The 22,864-nt window shown below is 41.7% G+C and overlaps 1 protein-coding gene across 4 annotated transcripts in view; it reads right to left on the reverse strand.

The window, feature by feature from the left end:
• RAD51C (RAD51 paralog C) overlaps nt 1-22,864 on the reverse strand; it is a 45,395-nt gene that overhangs the window by 12,046 nt on the left and 10,485 nt on the right. For 2 of the 4 annotated variants that reach the window (XM_054457922.2, XM_054457921.2), the window contains exons 4-7: nt 22,108-22,241; nt 15,399-15,530; nt 4,597-4,663; nt 1,318-1,378 (exon numbers count right to left, since the gene is read on the reverse strand). In XM_054457922.2, coding sequence (XP_054313897.1) covers nt 1,318-1,378; nt 4,597-4,663; nt 15,399-15,530; nt 22,108-22,241 — 394 coding nt within the window. Of the gene's footprint in view, nt 1-311; nt 453-1,317; nt 1,379-4,596; nt 4,664-15,398; nt 15,531-22,107; nt 22,242-22,864 lie in introns of all 4 variants that reach the window. The other 2 variants (XR_008495064.2, XM_054457925.2) reach the window with 2 other exon arrangements.

A 22,864-nucleotide genomic window follows, 5' to 3' on the forward strand; every position in this document is an offset into this window, starting at 1 on the left:
TGATGGAATGTGCTTTACAGAATAACCTAAAGCTGGGAAAGTATAAGCAATATGTTCAAAAGACAGCTGGAGAACTGTTGCCAAATCTTTACTATAAGGTTTGGTGCTGAGAAAATAACTCCTTTTGTGACTCTAGTATACAGCAACTTACTTACAAAACTAGGGGGAACTATCTTAAATTGTGATCATAGAAAAAAAATTAGGGGGAGGATTTACCAGTCATACTGGTTTAGAGTAAAAAATTTGTTTAAATTAGTGGGAGACAGTCAATAGTAAAGCACTATGTATTGTGGGGGAAAAAAAAACGTTACCTGAGCTCTTCGCAAATACCATTTTTAAAGAAGACCCAAACTGCACGATCAGTTGCAAAAGATATATACAGAAGTGTAATCGATTCTGTTATGAGCTTCAGGTCTGTAAAACCTAACTTGGTCAGGCAGGATTTTTTTCAGCTTGTAGAACAACAAAGAAATATAGATTAAAAAATAGACAATTTCACTGGCTAGGCCCAATGTGTATTTAAGTGACCTTTTATTCCATCTTTGCCCACATGCCATTTTAATTTCTCCCTTTATTAGAGCATTTCCAAACCAAGACCTCTAGGTTATACCAATTAATCACAAAGCAGAGAGGCTAGCATAAATGTGACATTTTCTAAAAGTGTAGAAAAGACTTCACAGCTTTCGATGGCCTATTTTCAATAAAATAAAAGCTGGTTTGTTCACTTGCTCAGCAGCTTTAAAAACAAATACGAAGATTTCATGCTGCCATACTTTTAAAGAACAATACTTGTGAAATGCAGATAAGTAACTGGATAATAAAAGCTGGACAGCAAAATACAAAATAAAAAAAAACAGACACAATTTCATACAAGAAATATACTAAGCAACTAAGAGAAACCATCATATGTTCCAAATAAATTAATTTTAAAGCTAACCTCAACAATTTTCCTTTTGTCCTGATTTTATTCTTTTTTTTTCAATCTCTTCTAGGAACACAGAGTACTCACCTCCTTCTACATGGCTAATAAATTATTTCACAGAGCTTTAGAAAATGGCATTCCTTGGCCACCTACTCATTTCAGGTGCATGCGCCCCATCATTTAAATATTCCAGAGAATTTCCTATGTAGCTAAATATGCAGTAATGACAACACATTTCTATGTTTGCTCTAGGTGATATCAGACAAGGCAACAAAAGTGTCACTTCATGGGTCATTGTATACCTCATCCACAGGACTAGCTCTAAGAAACCTGTAAGTGTTCATTCAGTATAATTAACCCAATATTCGGAGTTATTAACTTGTTTCTATACTGACCTTTGCTTTCGGTCCCAATGAAAGATTAGCCGTATTGTAGCAGCATGTCCCCAACTTTCCCCTGAGAGTAAAGAACATAATAACTGTATATGGCCTTACTGACTTGGTTATACATTTCTCAGAATGCCTCTAATCAAATATAATCTTACTTTATTAATTTAACATAACAAAAGTATACTTGCTTTCAAAAACCTGGAAAATGAGTAATATCCTGAGATTACAAGGTTTTTACCTATCTAGGGAAATACTGCAAATCATTATTCTCTATTTGCTTTTAGAAAACTTTATTGTCTGAGTCCACGTATGTGTCAATTTTCCATATCATCAAGCCTAACATATTTCTGACCTCCAGAAGAAAAGTAAAAACTCTGGTAGAATGCTCTTTTTTTTTTGACATCAACAGAATATATAATTAAGTTGTGGCACATTCATGTCATCGAAATGAACTACAGTGTCACACATCAACATGGATGAATCCAAAAATAATAATGAGCAAAAGTTGTCAGTCATATACAGTATAATTCTATTTATATAAAGGCTATAAATAAGCAACTGTTGGGGATACACAGACAGTAAAATCTATAAAAGCTAGGTGACAATTACACAAAATTCAGGATAGTGGCTGCCTCTTGGGGGGAGAGCATACAAGGCTAATGTTCCATTTGTCAGTCTGAGCAATGGGCACCTGGACATTTACTATTGTTCTTCTAAATATACATTTTCATTTGTATATTCTATTTCACATTAAAAAGAAAAAAGACCAAAAAAAAAGGATTAAGTGTAACTCAAGATTTAAGCAATGGTGCTTGGGAGTATTATCATATCATGCAGACACAGTGCAAGGAAATGAAAAGGTGGATATAATTTGTGAGGTAGAGATGATGGGCTCAGGTTTGGACAAACCGAGCTCCTGAAACACAAGACTTTTATTATTAGTCATATTAGGTGTGAAACTGGCCTGAGATCACCAATTGATTTTATGCTAGATTTGGAGGGCAAAGAGGGCAGTTGAACTCAGCAATTTATGCGTCCAGCACTGAAAATCTTCATGGTAAACAATTACTAATAGCTAATATGTTAGGTTACTTTTCAGTCCCACTCAGCTCGAAGGGTTTGTCATTACCCTACTGATTTGCACTTCTAAGTCTTCTGCCTGTTGCATTCTGATGATTCATTTCTACGCAAGACATATAATCTAAAGCTGAGACACAGCAATAGAAGACCAAAGAACAGACACAGCAACAAAGTTTGCATGAGGCAAATCAGGAGGGTAGGAATGAGATTTTGATGTGCATCCTGGCCAAATTCCAGAACTAGCAAAGAGAGGGCCAGTTCCTAATTCCAATCAAAGCAAATTCAGCCATCTTATTTTCATATAGAAGTGGTCTACGTTGATTTTTAAATCTCTTTAAGGGATTAGGGAGCCTCTGAAATATAAAGGAAACTAAACTGATAGTAATGTAAAATGGGCAGTGACCTATCATACTAGCAAACACTGTCAAAAACAGAAAGCTAATGGTGGGACTGTAGTCTAGAACACAGGAGTTATATTTATCCAGTGCTGCACTGTACAACGGGGCAGTCACTTGCCACATGTGCAATTTAAATTTAAGTAAAATTCAATTAAACATTCCATTCCACAGCTGCACTAGCCACATTTTAAATGCCTCAATAGCCACATGCAGCAAGGGCTACTGTACTGAAGAGCACAGACATAGAACACTTCTATCATAACTGACCGTTCTATTGAACAATATCCTAGCAATATCCAAGGTAAAGGGTGTTCTGCTAGTAAAGCGAGGAGGGCACAGAATTATCACAACTTAAGCATAATATTCCTGAGGGCATCCATTTCCATTTATTTGCTTCTCTGCTTACCAACTCTGAACCCCTGCTTTCCCAACTTTCTGGTATCTGGGAAGAAAATAAACTGACTAGAAAACATAAACTTCATTCTGCTTCACAACTGTAATTCTGACTAAATTTATAAATTTGCTTTCTGATTTATCATAGCGTGCTGAAGGCATGAGTTTGAGAAAGGCTGAGTTTGATTACCCGAGTGGATCCAAACATTAGGAAGCTCTTGCTTAAGTGGGTGATAGAAAGTGCCAAAAACAGCTGGAAGAAACATGAGAGACTATTACACTCCCTTCCCTAACCTTCCTCCTTTTCATCCTGCTCACCTGGGCCAGGTTAGAATCCATCCTTTGTACAGTACTCTGTACCTTTCTATTGTAACCTTTATTACATTATCTGTTTATAGAATGATCTATGCCATTAGTTGAAAACTAGTCAAGGGCAGAGACTTTTTTTTGTTTGTTTGTTTGTTTTTGAGACAGAGTTTCACTCTTGTTGCCCAGGCTGGAGCGCAATGGTGCGACCATGGCTTACTGCAACCTCTGCCTCCCAGGTTCAAGCGATTCTCCTGCCTCAGCCTCCCGAGTAGCTGGGATTACAGGAATGTGCCACCGCACCCATCTAATTTTGTATTTTTAGTAGAGATGGGGTTTCTCCATGTTGGTCAGGCTGCTCTCAAACTCCCGACCTCAGGTGATCCACCCGCCTCAGCCTTCCAAAGTGCTGGGATTACAGGCATGAGCCACCGTGCCTGGCCAAAACTCTGGTAGAATATTCTTTAAGATTTTAGTGGAAATAAATCTTGAAGCATTGCATTCTAACAAAACCACGATATTCACTGTAGTGTGATTTGTATTTAAGTGGATTCACCCTTCCTTCTCCCTAACACTGTGAACTCCCTGGGGGCAAGAATCTTTGACACAATAGTTGCCAGACAGTAGATACGCAATTTTTTGAGAGAGTCTTACTCTCTCCCCCAGGCTGGAGTGCAGATGCACGATCCCAGCTCACTGCAGCCTGCGCCTCCCAGGTTCAAGCAATTCTCACTCCTCAGCCTCCCAAGTAGGTGGGATTACAAGTGTGTGCCACCATGCCCGGCTAATTTTTTGTATTTTTAGTAGAGATGGGGTTTCACCGTATTGGCCAGGCTGGTCTTGAACTCCTGGCCTCAAGTGATACGCCTCGGCCTCCTAAGGTGTTGGGATTACAGGTGTGGGACACTGCGTCTGGCCACTCGATAAATGTTAAATAACTAAAAGGAACAATCAGTATCTAAGGGTACTGTGCTTAGTGCTAAGATTAACCAGTGAACAAGACAAATACAGTCTGCTTTCATGAAGCTTATAGTACTCAATGAGAATCAAATGAAAGAGATAAGAAAAACTGTGATAAACTAAAATGTTTATCTGATTAATTACCCACCTAATGCAGGAACAAGCAAGGCCTGATTTTTATCAATCTTTGTTGTCATCTGATTGGTTAAAATTACCTACAAAAACAAAATGTAAGAAAATTAGGTGAGTCTCTTTAAAGATTATCAAGTAGACCAGCCTGGCCAAGATTGTGAAACCCCATCTCTACTAAAAATACAAAAATTAGCCGGGCATGGTGGCATGCACCTGTAATCCCAGCTACTCGGGAGGCTGAGGCAGAAGAATCATTTGAACCTGGGGCGGGCAGAGGTTGCAGTGAGCCAAGATCGCGCCACTTCAATCCAGCCTGGACAAAAGAGCAAAACTCTGTCTCACTAAATAAATAAATAAATAAATAATCAAGTAAACAGTCTTGTGATTTTATTTATTATTATTATTATTTTTTTTGAGACAGAGTCTCGCTCAGTCGCCCAGGCTGGAGTGCAGTGGCGCAATCTCCGCCCACTGCAAGCTCCGCCTCCTGGGTTCACGCCATTCTCCTGCCTCAGCCTCCCGAGTAGCTGGGACTACAGGTGCCCACCACCATGCCCAGCTAATTTTTTTGTATTTTTTCAGTAGAGACGGGGTTTCACCCTGTTAGGATGGTTGCGATCTCCTGACCTCGTGATCTGTCTGCCTCGGCCTCCCAAAGTGCTAGTATTACAGATGTGAGCCACCGCGCCCAGCCTGTGATTTTAGTAATATGAAATTAATCTACCTATTACTGCCAGCCATTTAAGTAATACAAATTTTTCTGATAAAAAATTTTAAATCCTGGCACTTTGGGAGGCCGAGACGGGCGGATCACGAGGTCAGGAGATTGAGACCACCCTGGCTAACACGGTGAGCGGATCATGAGGTCAGGAGATCAAGACCATCCTGGCTAACACGGTGAAACCCCGTCTCTACTAAAAATATAAAAAATTAGCTGGGCATCGTGGCGGGCGCCTGTAGTCCCAGCTGCTTGGGAGGCTGAGGCAGGAGAATGGCGTGAACCCGGAGGGCAGAGCCTGCAGTGAGCCAAGATACAGCCACTGCACTCCAGCCTGGGCAACAGAGGGAGACTCTATCTCAAAAAAAAAAAAAAAAAAAAAAATTAAAAATCCACCCATAAAAAGATGTAGTTATCTGAAAATATGATTCTACTGATCATAAAGTATTTTATTTTCATACTTTAGAGATGGGGTCTTGCTATGTTGCCCAGGTGGTCCCTGAAGTCCTAGACTCACATAATCCTCCCACCTCAGCCTCTTGAACAGCTGGGACTAGAGGTGTTTGCCACATCTAGCTCATAAAACATTTTTTTGTTTTAAGAGACAGGGTCTTGCTATGTTGCCCAGGCTGATCTTGAACTCCTGGGCTCACACAATCCTCCTGCCTCAGCCTCCCAAAGTGCTGGGATTACAGGCATAAGCCACTGTACCTGACCTACAAAAAACTTTTTAAAAAATTAGCTGGGCATGGTGGTGCACAACTGTAGTCCCAGGCTGAGGCAGGAGAATTGCTTGAGCCCAGGAGGTTGAGGCAGCACTGAGCCATGATTCTGTCACCGTACTCCAGCCTGACGACCAAGCAAGACCTTGTCTCAAAAAATAGACTGAGTCTCGCTCTATTGCCCAGGCTGGAGTGCAATGGCGCGATCTCGGCTCACTGCAATCTCCGCCTCCCAGGTTCAAGCTATTCTCCTGCCTCAGCCTCCCAAGTAGCTAGGATTACAGGTGCCTGCCACCATGCCTGGCTAATTTTTTGCATTTTTAGTAAAGACGGGGTTTTACCATGTTGGCCGGCCTGGTCTCGAACTCCTGACCTCAAGTGATCCACCCACCTCGGCCTCCCAAAGGGCTGGGATTATAAGCATGTGTCACTGTGCCTGGCCTGAGTCCATGTTCTTTATCACTATTGCCTCCCTAGAATATTTTTATTGAAAAGAATATGAAATCCTTAACAAATACCTCAATGTTTATACTTTTAGAAAGGAAGCAAATATAGTATTACTGTTTATAATTTTACAGGAAAAAAAGAAACTGAGGCAACAAATTATGAGAAGAGACTTAAAACTCATAAAGAAAGTACAATATAAATAGACGAACTAGGAAAAAAAAAATCCTAGTAGTCAGGTCAAATGACTCCAAATTATGATTATGCTACTCGGCTAGTAATAGCCACAGGTGTTGCTTTGCAACTCACAGATGGCCCTCAAGGTTTGATATTGCTAATTCTCTTTGTAGAAATACTGACCTACAAAAAAGGTTCCAGGTTTTGAAAGACAGTAATTTTAAATAAAGCAGGGAAAACAAAAGTGTTTAAGGCTGACTTAACATAGAAGTCAGATCTGTTATCTTTCCATCCCAAAATCTCCAGAAATGGTTATTTTATATACTCTTCTAATACATATCTTCCCTCCAGAAAAAAGAGTTAACATTGCAAACTAAAACTGATAATGAAATTCCATGAAAAGCAGTAAGAAAAAGGTGTCTACTCTGAAAATGAGTTTTTTACATAAGAAAACTGAGAAACAGCCCAGGTGCGGTGGCTCATGCCTATAATCCCAGCACTTTGGGAGGCCGAGGCAGGCAGATCACCTGAGGTCAGGAGTTTGAGACCAGCCTGGCCAACATGGCGATACCCCATCTCTACCAAAAATTAGCCGAACGTTGGGGCGGGCACCTGTAACCCCAGCTACTCAGGAGGCTGAGACAGGAGAATTGCTGAAATCCAGGAGGCGGAGGTTGCAGTGGGCCAAGATTGCGCCATTGCACTGCAGCCTGGGCAACAGGAGCAAGACTCCATCTCAAAAAAATAGAAAAAGAAAACTGCGAAAGAACAAAAGGTTGTTTGGCTGTTCCCACTGCAGTGGTAACACCCTAAAATTTCTATTCTGCCGCAAAGGAGAAATCTGTGATCCACCTAGATCTGAATTAGACACCAAGTGGATGACATGATTTTCTTCTAGTTCCCCTCCCCTTACATGCCACAGGGCATTCTCCATTTGTTACCTCTCATCAGGCACCTTAGAAAAAGCTAAGCAGGAATTTAAATTGGCAGCTTTTCTTTCTTTCTTTTTTCTTTTTTTTCTTTGAGACAAGGTCTCACTCTGTTGCTCAGGCTGGAGTGCAATGGCGTGATCTTGGCTCACTGCAACCTCCGCCTCCTGGGTTCAAGCGATTCCCCTGCCTCAGCCTCATGAGTAGCTGGGATTACAGGTGAGAGCCACCATGCCTGGTTAAGCTTGTATTTTTAGTAGAGACGGGGTTTCTCCATGTTGGTCAGGCTGGTCTTGACCTCAGGTGATCTCCACCTCGGCCTCCCAAAGTGCTAGGATTACAGGCATGAGCCACCACACCCGGCCGGCAGCTTTTCTTAAGAATATTTTTTAGAAATGGGGTCTCACTCTGTCACCCAGGCTGGGGTTCAATGACACAATCATAGCTTACTGCAGCCTTGAAGTTGTGGACTCAATCTTCCTGCCTCAGCTTCCCTGGTAGCTAGAACTATACTTCGAGCACAAGTTCTAGTAGCTAGAACTATAGGCATGCCTAACTAATTTTTAAATTATTTGTACAGACAGGGTTTTGCTATGTTGCCCAGACTAACTTCGAAATCCTGGCCTCAAGTGATCCTCCCACCTTGGCCTCCCAAAGTGCTGAGATTATAGGCATGAACCACTGTGCCTGGCCCACGTGTAGCTTTTAAAAGTTAAATTAGCCAGGCGCAGTGGCTCAAGACTGTAATCCCAGCACTTTGGGAGGCTGAGGCGGGTGGATCACGAGGTCAGAGCGAGACCATCCTGGGTAACATGGTGAAACCCTGTCTCTACTAAAAATACACAAAAAATTAGCCGGGCGTGGTGGTGTGTGCCTGTAGTCCCAGCTACTTGGGAGGTTGATGCAGGAGAATGGTGTGAACCTAGGAGGCAGAGGCAGGAGATTGGTGTGAACCCGGGAGGCAGAGCTTGCAGTGAGCCAAGATCGTGCCACTGTACTCCAGCCTGGGCGACAGAGCGAGACTCCGCCCAGGAGTCTTAAAAAAAAAAAAAAAAGTTTTTTAAAAAACTTGTTCTTAAAAAAAAAAAAAAAAAAAAAGTTAAATTAGAAGCCAGGCGTGGTGGCTTGTGCCGGTAATCCCAGTACTTTGGGACGCAGAGGCAGGAGGATCACAAGGTCAGGATATCAAAGCCATCCTGGCTAACACGGTGAAACGCTGCCTCGACTAAAAATACAAAAAATTAGCTGGGCATGGTGGCATGCGCCTGTAGTCCCATCTACTCGGGAGGCTGAGGGAGGAGAATGGCGTGAACCCGGGAGGAGGAGGTTGCAGTGAGCCAAGATCGTACCACTGCACTCCAGCCTGGGCGACAGAGACTCCATCTCAAAACAAAAAGTAAAAAAGTTAAATTAAAATCATAAATTCAGTAGCTCAGTAGTATTAGCTATATTTCAAGTGCTGAACAGTCATGCAGCTACTGTACTAGACTGTACATTTTCAACTTTCCATCAGATCTACCGGACAGTTCTGGTTTACAGAGAGTACTTAGTTTACCCACTACGTATCTTTAGGAAAATGTAAATCAAACTACTGATTTACCAGGTATTCAACATGCCAAAATTAGAATTTCCATTATTAGCAAATATTTATATAGGAATTATATTACTTTTGCAAAACGATTGGCCTCCATGATACAACTGAAAATTATTATGTGATTATGCCAAGCTTCTAAAGAATAAGTGTTTTTTTTTTTTTTTCTGAGACAGACTCTTGCTCTGTTGCCCAGGCTGCAGTGCAGTGGCATGACCTTGGCTCACTGCAACCTCCGCCTCCTGGGTTCAAGAGATTTTCCTGCCTCAGCCTCCCAAGTAGCTAGGATTACAGGTGCCCCCCACCACGCTTGGCTAAATTTTGTATTTTTAGTAAAGACAGAGTTTCACCATGTTGGCCAGGCTGGTCTCGAATTCCTGACCTCAGGTGATCCACCCAGCTCGGCCTCCCAAAGTGCTGGGATTACAGGCGTGAGCCACCATGCCAGGCCAAAAGTTTAAAACAGTAAAGTAACAATCACTTGAAATTATGAACTTCAGAGCTTTAAAAATATTTCTGCCATCCAATGTCCTTCAGCCAATGAACAGATAAACAAAATGTGATATATCCATAAAATGCAAAATTATTCAGCCATTAAAAAGATACTGATAGGTGCTAAAATACAGATAACCTTGAAAACATTATTCTAAGTGAAAGAAGTCAGACATAAAAAGCCACATACTGTATGATCTGCTTATATAAAATGTCCAGAAAAGACAAATTCACAGAAACAGAAAGCATACTAGTGGTTGTGAGGGACTGGGGGAGGGTAGAACAGAGAATGACAGCTAATGAAAAGGGTTTTTTTTTTTTGAGACAGAGTTTCGCTCTTGTTGCCCAGGCTGGAGTGCAATGGCGTGGTCCTGGCTCGCTGCAACCTCCGCCTCCTGGGTTCAGGCGATTCTCCTGCCTCAGCCTCCAGAGTAGCTGGGATTACAGGCACCTACCACCACAAGTGGCTATTTTTTTTGTATTTTTAGTAGAGATGGGGTTTCACCATGTTGGCCAGGCTGGTTGTGAACTCCTGACCTCAGGTGATCCACCCACCTCGGCCTCTCAAAGTGCTGGAATTACAGGGGTGAGCTATTGTGCCCAGACAAAAAGAGGTTTTTTGTTTTTTTTTTTTTAATTTGGAACTGTGTGTTTCCCAGAACCAGAATTACTTTCTCCATAGGGTACAAAGTTATAGTTGACCACAAGAAAAATTTGCATGAGATTTGAAAAGTGACAGTGAAGGAGCAGACATTTTAAATATTCTGAAATTCACTGTGAGGTTGGGGTTTCTTTTTTGGGGTGATGGAAATATTCTAAAATTATACAGTGGTGATGTTTGCAAAACTCTGTGGATACACTGAAAATCACTGAATTGTGCACATTGCAAGGATGAATGATATATGTCATTAAAGCTGTTTAAAAAATTATACCAATAATCAAAAAAACATATTTTTAAAGGACTTTCTCCATATCAATTTGGCAAAGATTTAAAAGAATGGTACCTAGCCAGGCGTGGTGGCTCACGCCTATAATCCCAGCACTTTGGGAGGCTGAGGAGGGTGGATCACGAGGTCAGGAGATCGAGACCATCCTGGCTAACACGGTGAAACCTGTCTCTACTAAAAATATAAAAAATTAGCCGGGCATGGTGGCACGCGCCTGTAGTTCCAGCTACTCGGGAGGCTGAGGCAGGAGAATCTCTTGAACCCAGGAGGCACAGGTTGCAGTGAGCCAAGATCACGCCATGGCACTCCAACCTGGGCGACAGAGCGAGACTCCATTTCAAAGATATAAATAAATAAATAAAAGACTGGTACCCAAAGTTGGTAAAGATATAGGAAAACAAGAGTTCCCATTCATTGCTGTAGAGACATACTTTGGAGCATAGTTTCTGAGGGTAATTTTATAATATAAAACAAAATGTTCAAAAATCGATTCCTTTGGCTTAATATTTTCACTTTAAGAAATTTATTCTAGACTAGGTGTGGTGGCTCACGCCTGTAATCCCAGCATTTTGGGAGGCCGAGGAGGGTGGATCACTTGAGGCCAGGAGTTTGAGACCAGCCTGGCCAACATGGTGAAACCCCATCTCTACTAAAAATACAAAAATTAGCCAGGTGTGGTGGTGCACGCCTGTAATCCCAGCTATTCGGGAGACTGTGGAATGAGAAGCTATGGAACCTGGGAGGTGGAGGCTGCAGTGAGCCAAGAGTGTGACACTATACTCCAACCTAGGTGACAGAGGAAGACTCTGACTAAAACAGAAAAAAAGAGACAATCAATAAGGAGGTGGTTAAAAAAACTACACTACAGGCTGGACACGGTGGCTCATGCCTATGGAAGGCTGAAGCAGATGGATCCCTTAAGCCCAGGAGTTCAAGAACAGCCTAGGCAACATAGTGAGACCCCATCTCTACAAAAACCGTATTTATTTATTTATTTCGGAGATAGAGTCTCACTGTGTCTCCCAGGCTGGAGTGCAATAGTGTGATCTTGGCTCACTGCAACCTCCACCTCCCGAGTTCAAGTGATTCTCCTGCCTCAGCCTCCCAAATAGCTAGGACTACAGGTGAGTACCACCACACCTAGCTAATTTTTGTATTATTAGTAGAGACAAGGTTTCACCATGTTGGCAAGGCTGATCTTGAACTCTGACCTCAAGTGATCTGCTCGCCGTGGCCTCCCATAGTGGTGGGGTTATAGGTGTGAGCCACCTTGCCCAGCCTCTACAAAAAATTTAAAAATTGGCTGGGTGTGGTGGTGTGTGCCTGTGGTCTCAGCTACTCAAGAGGCTGAGGTGAAAGGATTGCTTAAGCCCAGGAGATTAAGGCTACAGTGAACCAATATCATGCCACTGCACTCTAGCCTGGATGACAAAGTAAGACCCTGTCTCATAAAAAAGAAAATCCAAAAACAAATACAAATATAAAAAAAAACCTATGCTACAGTCATACAGCAAAATACTATGCAGCTGTTAGTGTAAAGCAGACTTATAAGTAGTGTACATGGAAAAAAAGAAGTAGTGTACATGGAAAGATATTCACAATATATTAAGTGAAAAACAGAAAACTGCTTTGCATAATAGCATGTATAATATGACCTCATTTTCATTTCTTTTTGTGTTTTTGAAGACAGGGTCTTGCTCTGCTGCCTAGGCTGGAGTGCAGTGATGCGATCTCAGCTCACTGCAACCTTTGCCTCCCAGCCTCAAGCAATCCTCCCACCTCAGCCGCTTAAGTAGCTAGAATTATAGGTGCGTGCCACTATGCTTGGCTAACATTTTTAAAAAAATTTGTAGCCATGAAGTCTCACTATATTTCCCAGGCTGGTCTCAAACTCATGGGCTCAAGTGATCCTCCCACCTTGGCTTCCCAAAGTACTGGGATTACAGGCGTGAGCCACTGTGGTGGCATGACCTCATTTTCTTTTTTTTTTGAGACGGAGTCTCGCTCTGTCGCCCAGGCTGGAGTGCAGTGGCGTATCTCAGCTCACTGCAAGCTCCACCTCCCGGGTTCATGCCATTCTCCTGCCTCAGCCTCCCGAGTAGCTGAAATTACAGGTGCCTGCCATCACGCCCAGCTACTTTTTTGTATTTTTAGTAGAGATGGGGTTTCACCGTGTTAGCCAGGATGGTCTCGATCTCCTGACCTCGTGATCTGCCCGCCTTGGCCTCCCAAAGTGCTGGGATTACAGGCGTGAGCCACCACGCCTGGCCTATGACCTCATTTTCTAAAACGTAAGTTTGTATATGCATGAAGTCTGCAAAAATATTTACACCAGACAACAATATTTACACCATCTCTGAGTAATGAATAATCGCTTCCTACATTTTTTATTGTTTAGAACTTTTTTTTTTTTTTTTTACAAAAAGCATACATAACTTAAAATTTCTTTTTTTTTTTTTTTTGAGACCGAGTGTTGCGCTCTTGCCCAGGATGGAGTGCAGTGGCGCAATCTTGGCTCACTGCAACCTCCGCCTTCTGGGTTCAAATGATTCTCCTGCCTCAGCCTCCTGAGTAGCTGGGATTACAGGCGCGCCACCATGCCTGACTACTTTTTGTATTTTTAGTAGAGATGGGGTTTCACCATGTTGGTCACGCTGGTCTCGAACTCCTGACCTCATGATCCGCCCACCTCAGTCTCCCAAAGTGCTGGCATTACAGATATGAGCCGCCGTGCCCAGCCAATTATTCTTATTTTATGTAATTTTTTTTTTTTAGAGATGGGGTCAAGCTTTGTTGTTCAGGCTGGTCTCAAACTCCTGGCTTCAGGCGGTCCTCCTACTTTGGCCTTCCAAAAGTGCTGGGATTACAGGTGTGAGCTACCACATCTGGCCTCAAAATTATAAAATACGTTATCAAAAGCCATACATGTTATATATATGTTAATTGGGAAAAAAACCTTCAAGCAAAGAAATTATAAAGTAAGAGAGGGAAAGCGTGTCCCTAACCCTACAAAATCCCATCCTTTGAAGAAGCCAAGTCCGGGCACAGTGGCTCATGCATGTAATCCTAGTACTTTAGGAGGCTGAGGCTGGCAGATGATTGCTTGAGCCCAACCTCCGACTTCTGACCATCTGGGCAACATGGTGAAACCCCATCTCTACAAAAAAAAAATACAAAAATTAGCCGGGCATGGTGGCATGTGCCTGTAGTCTCAGCTACTAGGGAGGCTGAGGAGGGAGGATCACTCGAGCCCGGGATGTTGAGGCTGCGGTGAGCCCTGATTGCACCACTGCACTTCAGTAAGATTCTGTCTCCAAAAAAATAAAAAAGAAGTAGCCACTGTTAATGTTTTGGTCCTTTCAGATCTTTCTCTTCATATATGCAAATATAAATGCATACATATAATTGTAAGTTTTCTCTAAACTGAGATTACACTAAATATATTTTATATACAACTTAAATTTCTTCACTCAATAACATATATGTATATATCTTCTTCCATGTTAGGACGTTTATATTTACATCACTCTTCTTAAACACTACCTACTATTTGATGTTATTGTTTGGATTGCTTTTTTAGTCAGAAAAGGTGAAGCTATTTCTGTTAAAAACATAAGGAACTATGTAACCTATTAGTCTTGAGTGCCCCCTACTGGAGGCTCTTCACTAATATTAACAAAAGGCTAAATTACAATTAATTTAACCAAGAAGTAATTCAAACACAGGGCACTATGCTTTTCAGCATATGGCAAAAAAAATTGGAAATTCAAAGAAAAAAGTATGCTTTAAAATGACTTTACTGAGGAAGTTCTTTATTTACTTATGATGTATTACAGGTATGTGCTAAGGTCTCTCTAATTAAGGTAAAGACAAAGAAATCAAGTTAAGCAGTTTGACCTTACATCTTACTCCTAGACAAATGTGTGTATTTGTGTCAGTGGTGGGATGTGGATTCAGGGTGGAAAGTAATGGCAAACAAGCAGTTAAAGAGGAGTGAGGTAAAACTTTAAAAAAAAAAAATCTCTTCCCTTCTGAGTCGATATTCTCTCCTCACATTTCAAATCTTCAAGAGTTATTTAGCTCTACCTCAAAGCATCTAGGTTGTTTACACCAGGTTATGTTTCAATCCATCTGAATCTGTGATTACATACCACATAATAATCAAAGACTCAGAGTAGAAGAAAACCAGGGATGTTCGAAGAGTTAACCTGAAAAACATCCAAAGTATACTTAAACAAAGAAGACACTGCAATTAACAAAGTGGCATTTCTTTATCAAAGTCCCTCTTTTTTTTTTTTTTCCTTGAGACGGAGTCTTGCTGCCCAGGCTGGAGTGTGATGGCGCGTTCTCCGCCCACTGTAACCTCCGCCTCCTGGGTTCAAGTGATTCTCCTACCTCAGCCTCCCGAGTAGGTGGGATTACAGGGGCGTGCCACCACACTGGGCTAATTTTTGGTATTTTTTTTTTTTTTAGTACAGACAGAGTTTCACCATGTTGGCCACGCTGGTCTCAAACTCCTGACCTCATGATCCACCTGCCTCAGCCTCCCAAAGTGCTGGGATTACAGGCATGAGCCACCGCGCTCAACCACAAAGTCCATTAATTATGCTTGTTATTTTCCAGGAAAACTGACACTTATGACCAGAATTTTTTAATAGAAACCAACCAAACGTAACTTTACTCAAAACTGCATGTCTATATTATTTGTCAGGCAAACGCTATTTTGACATTTCTAGACATTAACATTTTATATAGTCTTGACTTTGTTATAAAACTCTCTTCACTAGTTAACACTTACAGCTAATCTGTGATTATTTGCAAGGCTGATCATTTGCTGGGCTAGGCCATTTAATAACCGAGTACGAAGAGATAGGTCATCTAGGTCATGACGAAATGGAAAAGCAATACCATCCACTATCACTAGTCGAACCTAAATACAGAAGAGATAATGATATTAGATTTGGTATGAAAAATAAAATAATAAAAATAACAAAAATGCTCTCTCTCTCCAAGAGAGCAGGGACCCTCTCTCTTATTTACTATATTCTTCTCTCTTATTTACTATATCATCCGCAATGCCTGGAACAGTAACTAGCATATAGGAAAGGAGGTGTCAATTAATACTTGCTAAATGAAGAAACAAATACTCTAAATAAAACAACTTACTTAGACATTGCTTCATAAAAGCCTCTTCTTTAATCCAACCCTTGCTAGGTAGAAAAAAACATAGCATTGGAAAAACCACAGTCCATTACAGGAAAAAAACCTTAAAATCCAGGGCTTTATTTCCAACTGTCTGAAGAATGGCTTTCTTTTGGAAAGTTACAAAGCTGTTCACCCAGTGCTTTCTGCAATAATCACTAAAAGTTAAAACGGACTCTGCTTTGATAATTTCTCAACTTTAAAAAAGTAATTCAAAGGCCGGGCGCAGTGGCTCACACCTGTAATCCCAGCACTTTGGGAGGCTAAGGCAGGTGGATCACGAGGTCAGGAGTTCAAGACCAGCCTGGCCAAGATGGTAAAACCCCATCTCTGCTAAAACTACAAAAAGTAGCCAGGTGCAGTGGCAGGTACCTGTAACCCCAGCTACTCAGGAGACTGAGGCAGGAGAATCTCTTGAACCCTGGTGGCAGAGGTTGCACCACTGCACTCCAGCCTGGGTGACAGAGTGAGACTTTGTCTCAAAAAAAAAAAAAAAAAAGTAATTCAAAAAGAAAAAGGAATAATTATAATTTTCTTATAACTTGCCACTGTACACAGTCTTTACTGATAAAAAGCACATTTAAAGTCTTTGTAAAACATTCTGAAAAGGCTTAAAGAAAAAGTCTTGGTAAAACAACAAATTTGTTAATTAAATATACCAATTTTACCTTCCAGGTTCCTTTTATGTTTCCTAAAAAAAAAAAAAACAACAAAAAAACCTTCACGCTGGATGCAGTGGCTCACATCTGTAATCCCAGCACTTCGAGAGGTCAAAGCGGGTGGATCACGAGGTCAGGAGTTTGAGACCAGCCTGGCCAACATGGTGAAACCCTGCCATGCACTCCAGCCTGGGGGACAGAGCAAAACCCTTTCAAAAGAAAGCCCCTCCAAAGCAAAACATAAACAGTGAGATTAGAAGAATAAACCAATATATAAACCTTAAGATCCCCAAATCAAAAAGAATCTGGAAACTAACCGAAATGTAAACAAACAAAAAACTCCAATGCTATGTTTTTTTCTATCTAGTAAGGGTTGGATTAAAGAAGAGGCTTTTATGAAGCAATGTCTAAGTAAGTTGTTTTATTTAGAGTATTTGTTTCTTCATTTAGCAAGTATTAATTGACACCTCCTTTCCTATATGCTAGTTACCGTTCCAGGCATTGGGGATGATATAGTAAATGAGAGAAGAATATAGTAAATAAGAGAGAAGGTCCCTGCTCTCTTGGAGGTTATGTTTTAGTAGAGTAAGGGACCATTAATATGCAAACAAACACACAAATAAGGTAATTTCCGATAATTATAAGAAAATAAAACTGAAGTGATGAAGAACAGTTGAACACTAATAAAAAGCACAAAAATGCAAAAAAAAGTGGCATTATAAAGACTGTGAAAAGGACACTTGTTTACAGTATGAGAGCTGAAATAAAAAGGCAGAACATGACCTTGTTCAACCTCAGCTGGGAATATGCGCACAGGTTGATTGGATTTTTCATGACTCCACACATGACTCCTGCTGTGTTCCCCCAATATTCGTAAGTTGAAGCCCTATCTCCCAGTGTGACTGTATTTGGAAAGAGGGCCTCTAAGGTAGTAATTAATGTAAAATGAGGTCATGAGAATGACATCCTGATTTGAGAGGATTAGTGTCCTTGAAGAAAAGACACCAAAGAGCTCACTCTTCCTCCTTCTTCCCCATGAGGACACAGCAAGAAGGTGGCCATCTACATGCCAGGGAGAGAGCTCTCACCAGAGACCAATCAGCCAGAACCTTATCTTGAGCTTCTAGTCTCCAGAACTGTAAAAAAATAAAATTTCTGTTGTTTAAGCCACTCAGACTACAGTATTTTTGTTATGGCAGCCTGAGGTGACCACAACAAATTTTAGTATCAAGAAATGAGGTATGGTGGGTTAGGGGGTGAGAGAAGTGAGGTACTACTGTAACAAATACCTAAAATGTGGAAGTGATTTTGAAATTGGGTAATAAGCAAAGGCTGGAACAGTTTTGAGGCACATACTGAAAATATGGACATTAAGGGCAATTCTGGTGAGGCTTTTTTTTTTTTCAGATGAAGTCTCGCTCTGTTGCCCAGGCTGGAGTGCAGTGGTGCGTTCTCGGCTCACTGCAACCTCCACCTCCCTGGTTCAAGCAATTCCCCCGCCTCAGCCTCCCCAGTAGCTGGGATTACAGGCACACGCCACCACACCCAGCTAATTTTTTTTGTATTTTTAGTAGAGATGGGGTTTCACCATGTTGGCCAGACTGGTCTTGAACTCCTGACCTCAGGCAATGCGCCCACCTCAGCCTCCCAAAGTGCTGGGATTACAGGTGTGAGCCACCACACCCAGCTATTCTGGTGAGTATTTATACAGAAATGAGGAACAAGTTACTGGAAACTGAAGGAAAGCTGGTGCTTAGTATAAAGTGGCAAAGAACTTGACTGTGTTCTAGTATTTTATGGAAGGTAAAACTTGTGAGAAATGAAATTGGCTATTTATCTCAGGAGATTTCTAAGCAAAGTGTAGAGGAAGTGGCTTGGTTCCTCCTAGACCACTTATAGTAAAAATGAAAGAGGAGACAGATGAATTGAAGAAGGAATTGTTTAACAAGAAGGAACCAGAACTTAGAGATGTAGAAAATTCTCAGCCTATCCATATTGCTAAAAGTAAGAAAGCTTGCTCTAGAGAGAAGACCAAAGGTATGGTTGAACAATGACTCTATAAATAGATTATCCATGATGTTAATCAGCCATCTCAGCAGAAGCCAGTGACAGATGAGGGATTATAATAGCAGAAACACTGCTAGTTTGAAGTAAAGAGGACAGAGAAAGTGGGAAAGAATGAAGGAAGGCTGTTGGACTTCCTTGATTCCACAAGAGAAAACCATGAGCTACTTGACTGTGAATGTGCCCTATTCCTCAAGAAAAGGAAAGAATGATGCCAAAGGGGATCACAGATCCTCAGAGCTGTCACTCTTACCATAAGCCCAGGGGGCAATGTTATGTCGTCCTTGGTTTCAGAGGGTGGGGCCCTTGCAGAGAGGAAGGGGCAGAGCCACCCCACAGAGCAGTAGGGTGACTCTGCTACTGCAGTGGGCCTGGAAGGCAGAGCATCAAAGCAAAGGATTATTATTTTTTTAATTATTATTATTTTTTTTGAGATGGAGTCTCACTCTGTCACCCAGGTTGGAGTGCAGTGGCATGATCTCATGTCACTGCAACCTCCTCTGCCTGCTGGGTTGAAGTGATTCTTCTGCCTCAGCCTCCCAAGTAGCTGGGACTACAGGCATGTGCCACCACGCCTGGCTAATTTTTGTATTTTTAGCAGAGACAGGGTTTCACCATATTGGCCAGGGTGGTCTCAAACTCCTGACTTCGTGATCCGCCCGCCTCAGCCTCCCAAAGTGCTGGGATTACAGGCATGAGCCACCATGCCTGGCCAGCAAAGGATTATTCTTGAGCCTTATGGTCCAATGAAATTTGCCTTGCTAGGGACCCATAATCCTTTTGGGAATGTTCATTCTATGCATTTCCTACTATTGTATTTTGAAAGCATATAACTTGCCTGATTTCAAACGTTCACAGCTGGAAGGGAATTTCACCTCAGGATGAATTATAACTTGAGTCTCACCAATCACTGATTTAGAAAATATTTAGATGAGGCCTGGGACTTTTAGAGTTGATGATGGAACCAGTTAAGACCTTTGGGGCTGTGTGGATGGAATGGATACAAGAAAAACATGAATTTGGCAGGCAGGTAGGGGGTGGGGGAGCAAGGGGCCAGGGGCAAACTTCTGGGAACTCAATTGTGTCCACTTAAAATTCGTATGTTGAATCCCTAAACCCCAATGTGAATGTATGTGGAGAAAGGACTTCTAAGGAAGTAATCAAAGTTAAATAAGTTCATAAAGATGGGACCCTAATCTAAGATGATTAGCATCCTTGTAAGAAGAAACATTAGGGGCCAGGTGCAGTGGCTCACGCCTGTAATCCCAGCACTTTGGCAGGCCGAGGTAGGCGGATCACAAGGTCAGGAGATCGAGAACATCTTGGCCAAGATAGGGAAACCCCGTCTCTACTAATACAAAAATTAGCCAGGCGTGGTGGCACGCGCGTGTAGTCCCAGCTACTCTGGAGGCTGAGGCAGGAGAATCGCTTGAATCCGGGAGGCGGAGGTTGTAGTGAGCCGAGATCACGCCATTGCACTCCAGCCTGGGTGACAAAAGTGAAACTCCGCCCCCCCAAAAAAAAACAAAAAAAAAAAAGAAGAAACACCAGGGAATTCACTCTCTCCTTCTTTTCCTCCCTATCATATGAGGACACAGAGAAAAGATGGCTGTCTGCAAGCCAGGAAGAAAGCCCTTGCCAGAAACTGAATCAGCTAGAACTTTGATCTTGAACTTTTAGGCTCCAGAACTCTAAGAAAATTAATTTCTATTGTATTTATTTATTTAATTTTTATTTATTAATTTTGAGACAGAGTCTCTCTCCGTTGCCCAGGCTGGAGTGCAGTGGTGCGATCTCAGCACACTGCAACCTCTGCTTCCCAGGTTCAAGCGATTCTCCTGTCTCAGCCTCCCAAGTAGCTGGGATCACAGGCGTGTGCCAACACACCAGGCTAATTTTTGTATTTTTAGGTAGAGACGGGGTTTTGCCGTGTTAGTCAGGCTGGGCGACAGAATAAGATTCTCTAAAAAAAAAATTAATTAATTAATTAAAATAAATTAATAATATAACAAAGAGATGGCATTTTCCATGCAGAATCTTGGCAAAAATATTCATAAGGTCAGGATGATGGGTAATAGGCATTCTCATGTATTGTCAGTAAGAGCAGAAATTGGTGCAGTCTTTCTGAACGGCGATTTGTGTTCAAGAAAAAATTATTCTAACACTTCTTAAAACAGTAAGGAGACTGTATTCAAGACTATTCCAATAGGGGTATCACAATAGGGGAGAAAGACTGGGTTCAAATCAGAATACAAGGACAAGTGGGGATTCACAACCAAGAGCAAGGTGAAGGGGTCAGTGGATGAACAATTACTAACAGTGAGACATCAAGGGTAGGGAAATTCTTGCTAAACTGACCGGACAGGATTCTTACTAACCGCAGGCCAGCCAGGTGAGCAGCCTGGCCAACATGCAAAACCCTGTTTCTACCAAAAATACAAAAAAAAAAAATTAGCCAGGCATTGTGGTGCATGCCTGTAGTCCCAGCTACTTGGGAGGCTGAGGCAGGAGAATTGCCTGAACCCGGGAAGCAGAGGTTGCAGTGAACCAAGATCACGCCAATGCACTCCAGCCTGGGTGACAGAGCCAGACTCCATCAAATTAAAAAATAAAAAATAAATAAAGGCAGGCCAAGGATTTAAATATCAAAGGTGGGGAATGAGGAACATAATCAAATATCAAAGGTGCTCAGACTATCAAATGTGAGAGAATCTCTCTGAACTGACAGCGGGATTCTTTGCTAAGACTGGACTGGGTAGGCCAAAGACAGGATGGGGCCAAGTTCAGTCAAGGAGAATCTTTGTCACTGATAATGTCACTTTAATAATTTACCAAAATTAAAGGGCCAGGCACAGTGGCTCATGCCTATAATCCCAGCACTTTGGGAGGCTAAGGTAGGAGAATCGCTTAACCCCAGGAGGTGACTCCATTTCTACCAAAAAAAAGAAACAAAACAAACAAACAAAAAAACAAACGGTGATACATGATGGCAGGGTAGCTCAATGTAGCCTTGAACTGCTGGGCTCAAGCAATCCTCCCACCTCAGGCCTGCTCCACCCAGCCCTTGGTAGCTGAGACTACAGCTACACCATACGTGGTTAATTTTTTTTTGGTGGGGACAATGTCTTACTATGTTGCCCAGGCTGGTTTTGAACTACTGGGCTCAAGTGATCCTCCCACCATGGCCTCCCCAAGTGCTGGGATTACAAGTATGAGCCACTCACTGCACCTGGCCAATAGCATTCAACTTTGGGGAGAGGCACTAGAAAACAGTAGCACAACGAGGTTTTTATTTTTCATTTCATACCTTTCTATACAATGTGGTTTGATAGGAGCTATTCCACTATTACTGGAAATGAAACTTCTATATTATTTCAATTTCTTACTCTGAGCATGAACTATATATACATATACATACACAAAACAAATATAAATATAAATAAATTGTAGGTCAAGGAAGGAAGAGATTTTCTCAATTGGCTTTGACTTTGATTTTATGCTACTGTACTGGTTATTTTTTCATGCTTATCAAACACCTCAAAAAATACTTGGTTAGTTACATTTCAGTAGTCTGACTCATACCTTTGAGTGTTCTGAAAGGAAATCTGGAAGAAGATAAACTTGTGCCAGTAACTCTGTGTAGTCACGACAGCGAAAATAATAAATATGGGAAAGAATATTATCAAGAGTGAAATCCTCCAAAGCTTTTCGGTGTTCTGAAACAACAAAACAATCTTAATTAGTTTTACCTGTTTGGATGTACTGGTAATTGTAGAAAAACAATACTTTTTAATAACAAAATGTTCTCCTTTGCATAACAAAATTCTTTAACTGAAAGATGACAAACTGTAGCAAAATTACTATAAACTAACAGTTCATAATTCCTGATCTTTTTTTTAAATTATACTTTAAGTTCTAGGGTACATGTGCACAACGTGCAGGTTACATATGTATACACGTGCCATGTTGGTGTGCTGCACCCATTAACTCGTCATTTATATTAGGTATATCTCCTAATGCTATCCGTAGCCACCCCCCACCTGATCTCTCTCTTAATTTGTTTAGAGATAAGGTCTCACTCTGACGCCCAGGCTGGAGCACAGTGGCACAATCATAGCTCGCTGCAACCTCAAATTCCTAGGCTCAAGGGATCCTCCAGCCCCAGCCTCCCAAAGCACTGGGATTACAGGCATAAACCACTGTGCCCAGCCACTTATTTTTTTGTTTTTTTTTTTTAAGGTAAAGTCTCACTCTGTCACCCAGGCTGGAGTACAGTGACGCAATCTTGGCACACTGCAACCTCTGCCTCCCGGGCTCAAGCGATTGTCCTGCCTCAGCC

This window comes from Pongo pygmaeus, chromosome 19 (genome assembly GCF_028885625.2).
Source record: "Pongo pygmaeus isolate AG05252 chromosome 19, NHGRI_mPonPyg2-v2.0_pri, whole genome shotgun sequence".
NCBI lineage: Eukaryota > Metazoa > Chordata > Mammalia > Primates > Hominidae > Pongo > Pongo pygmaeus.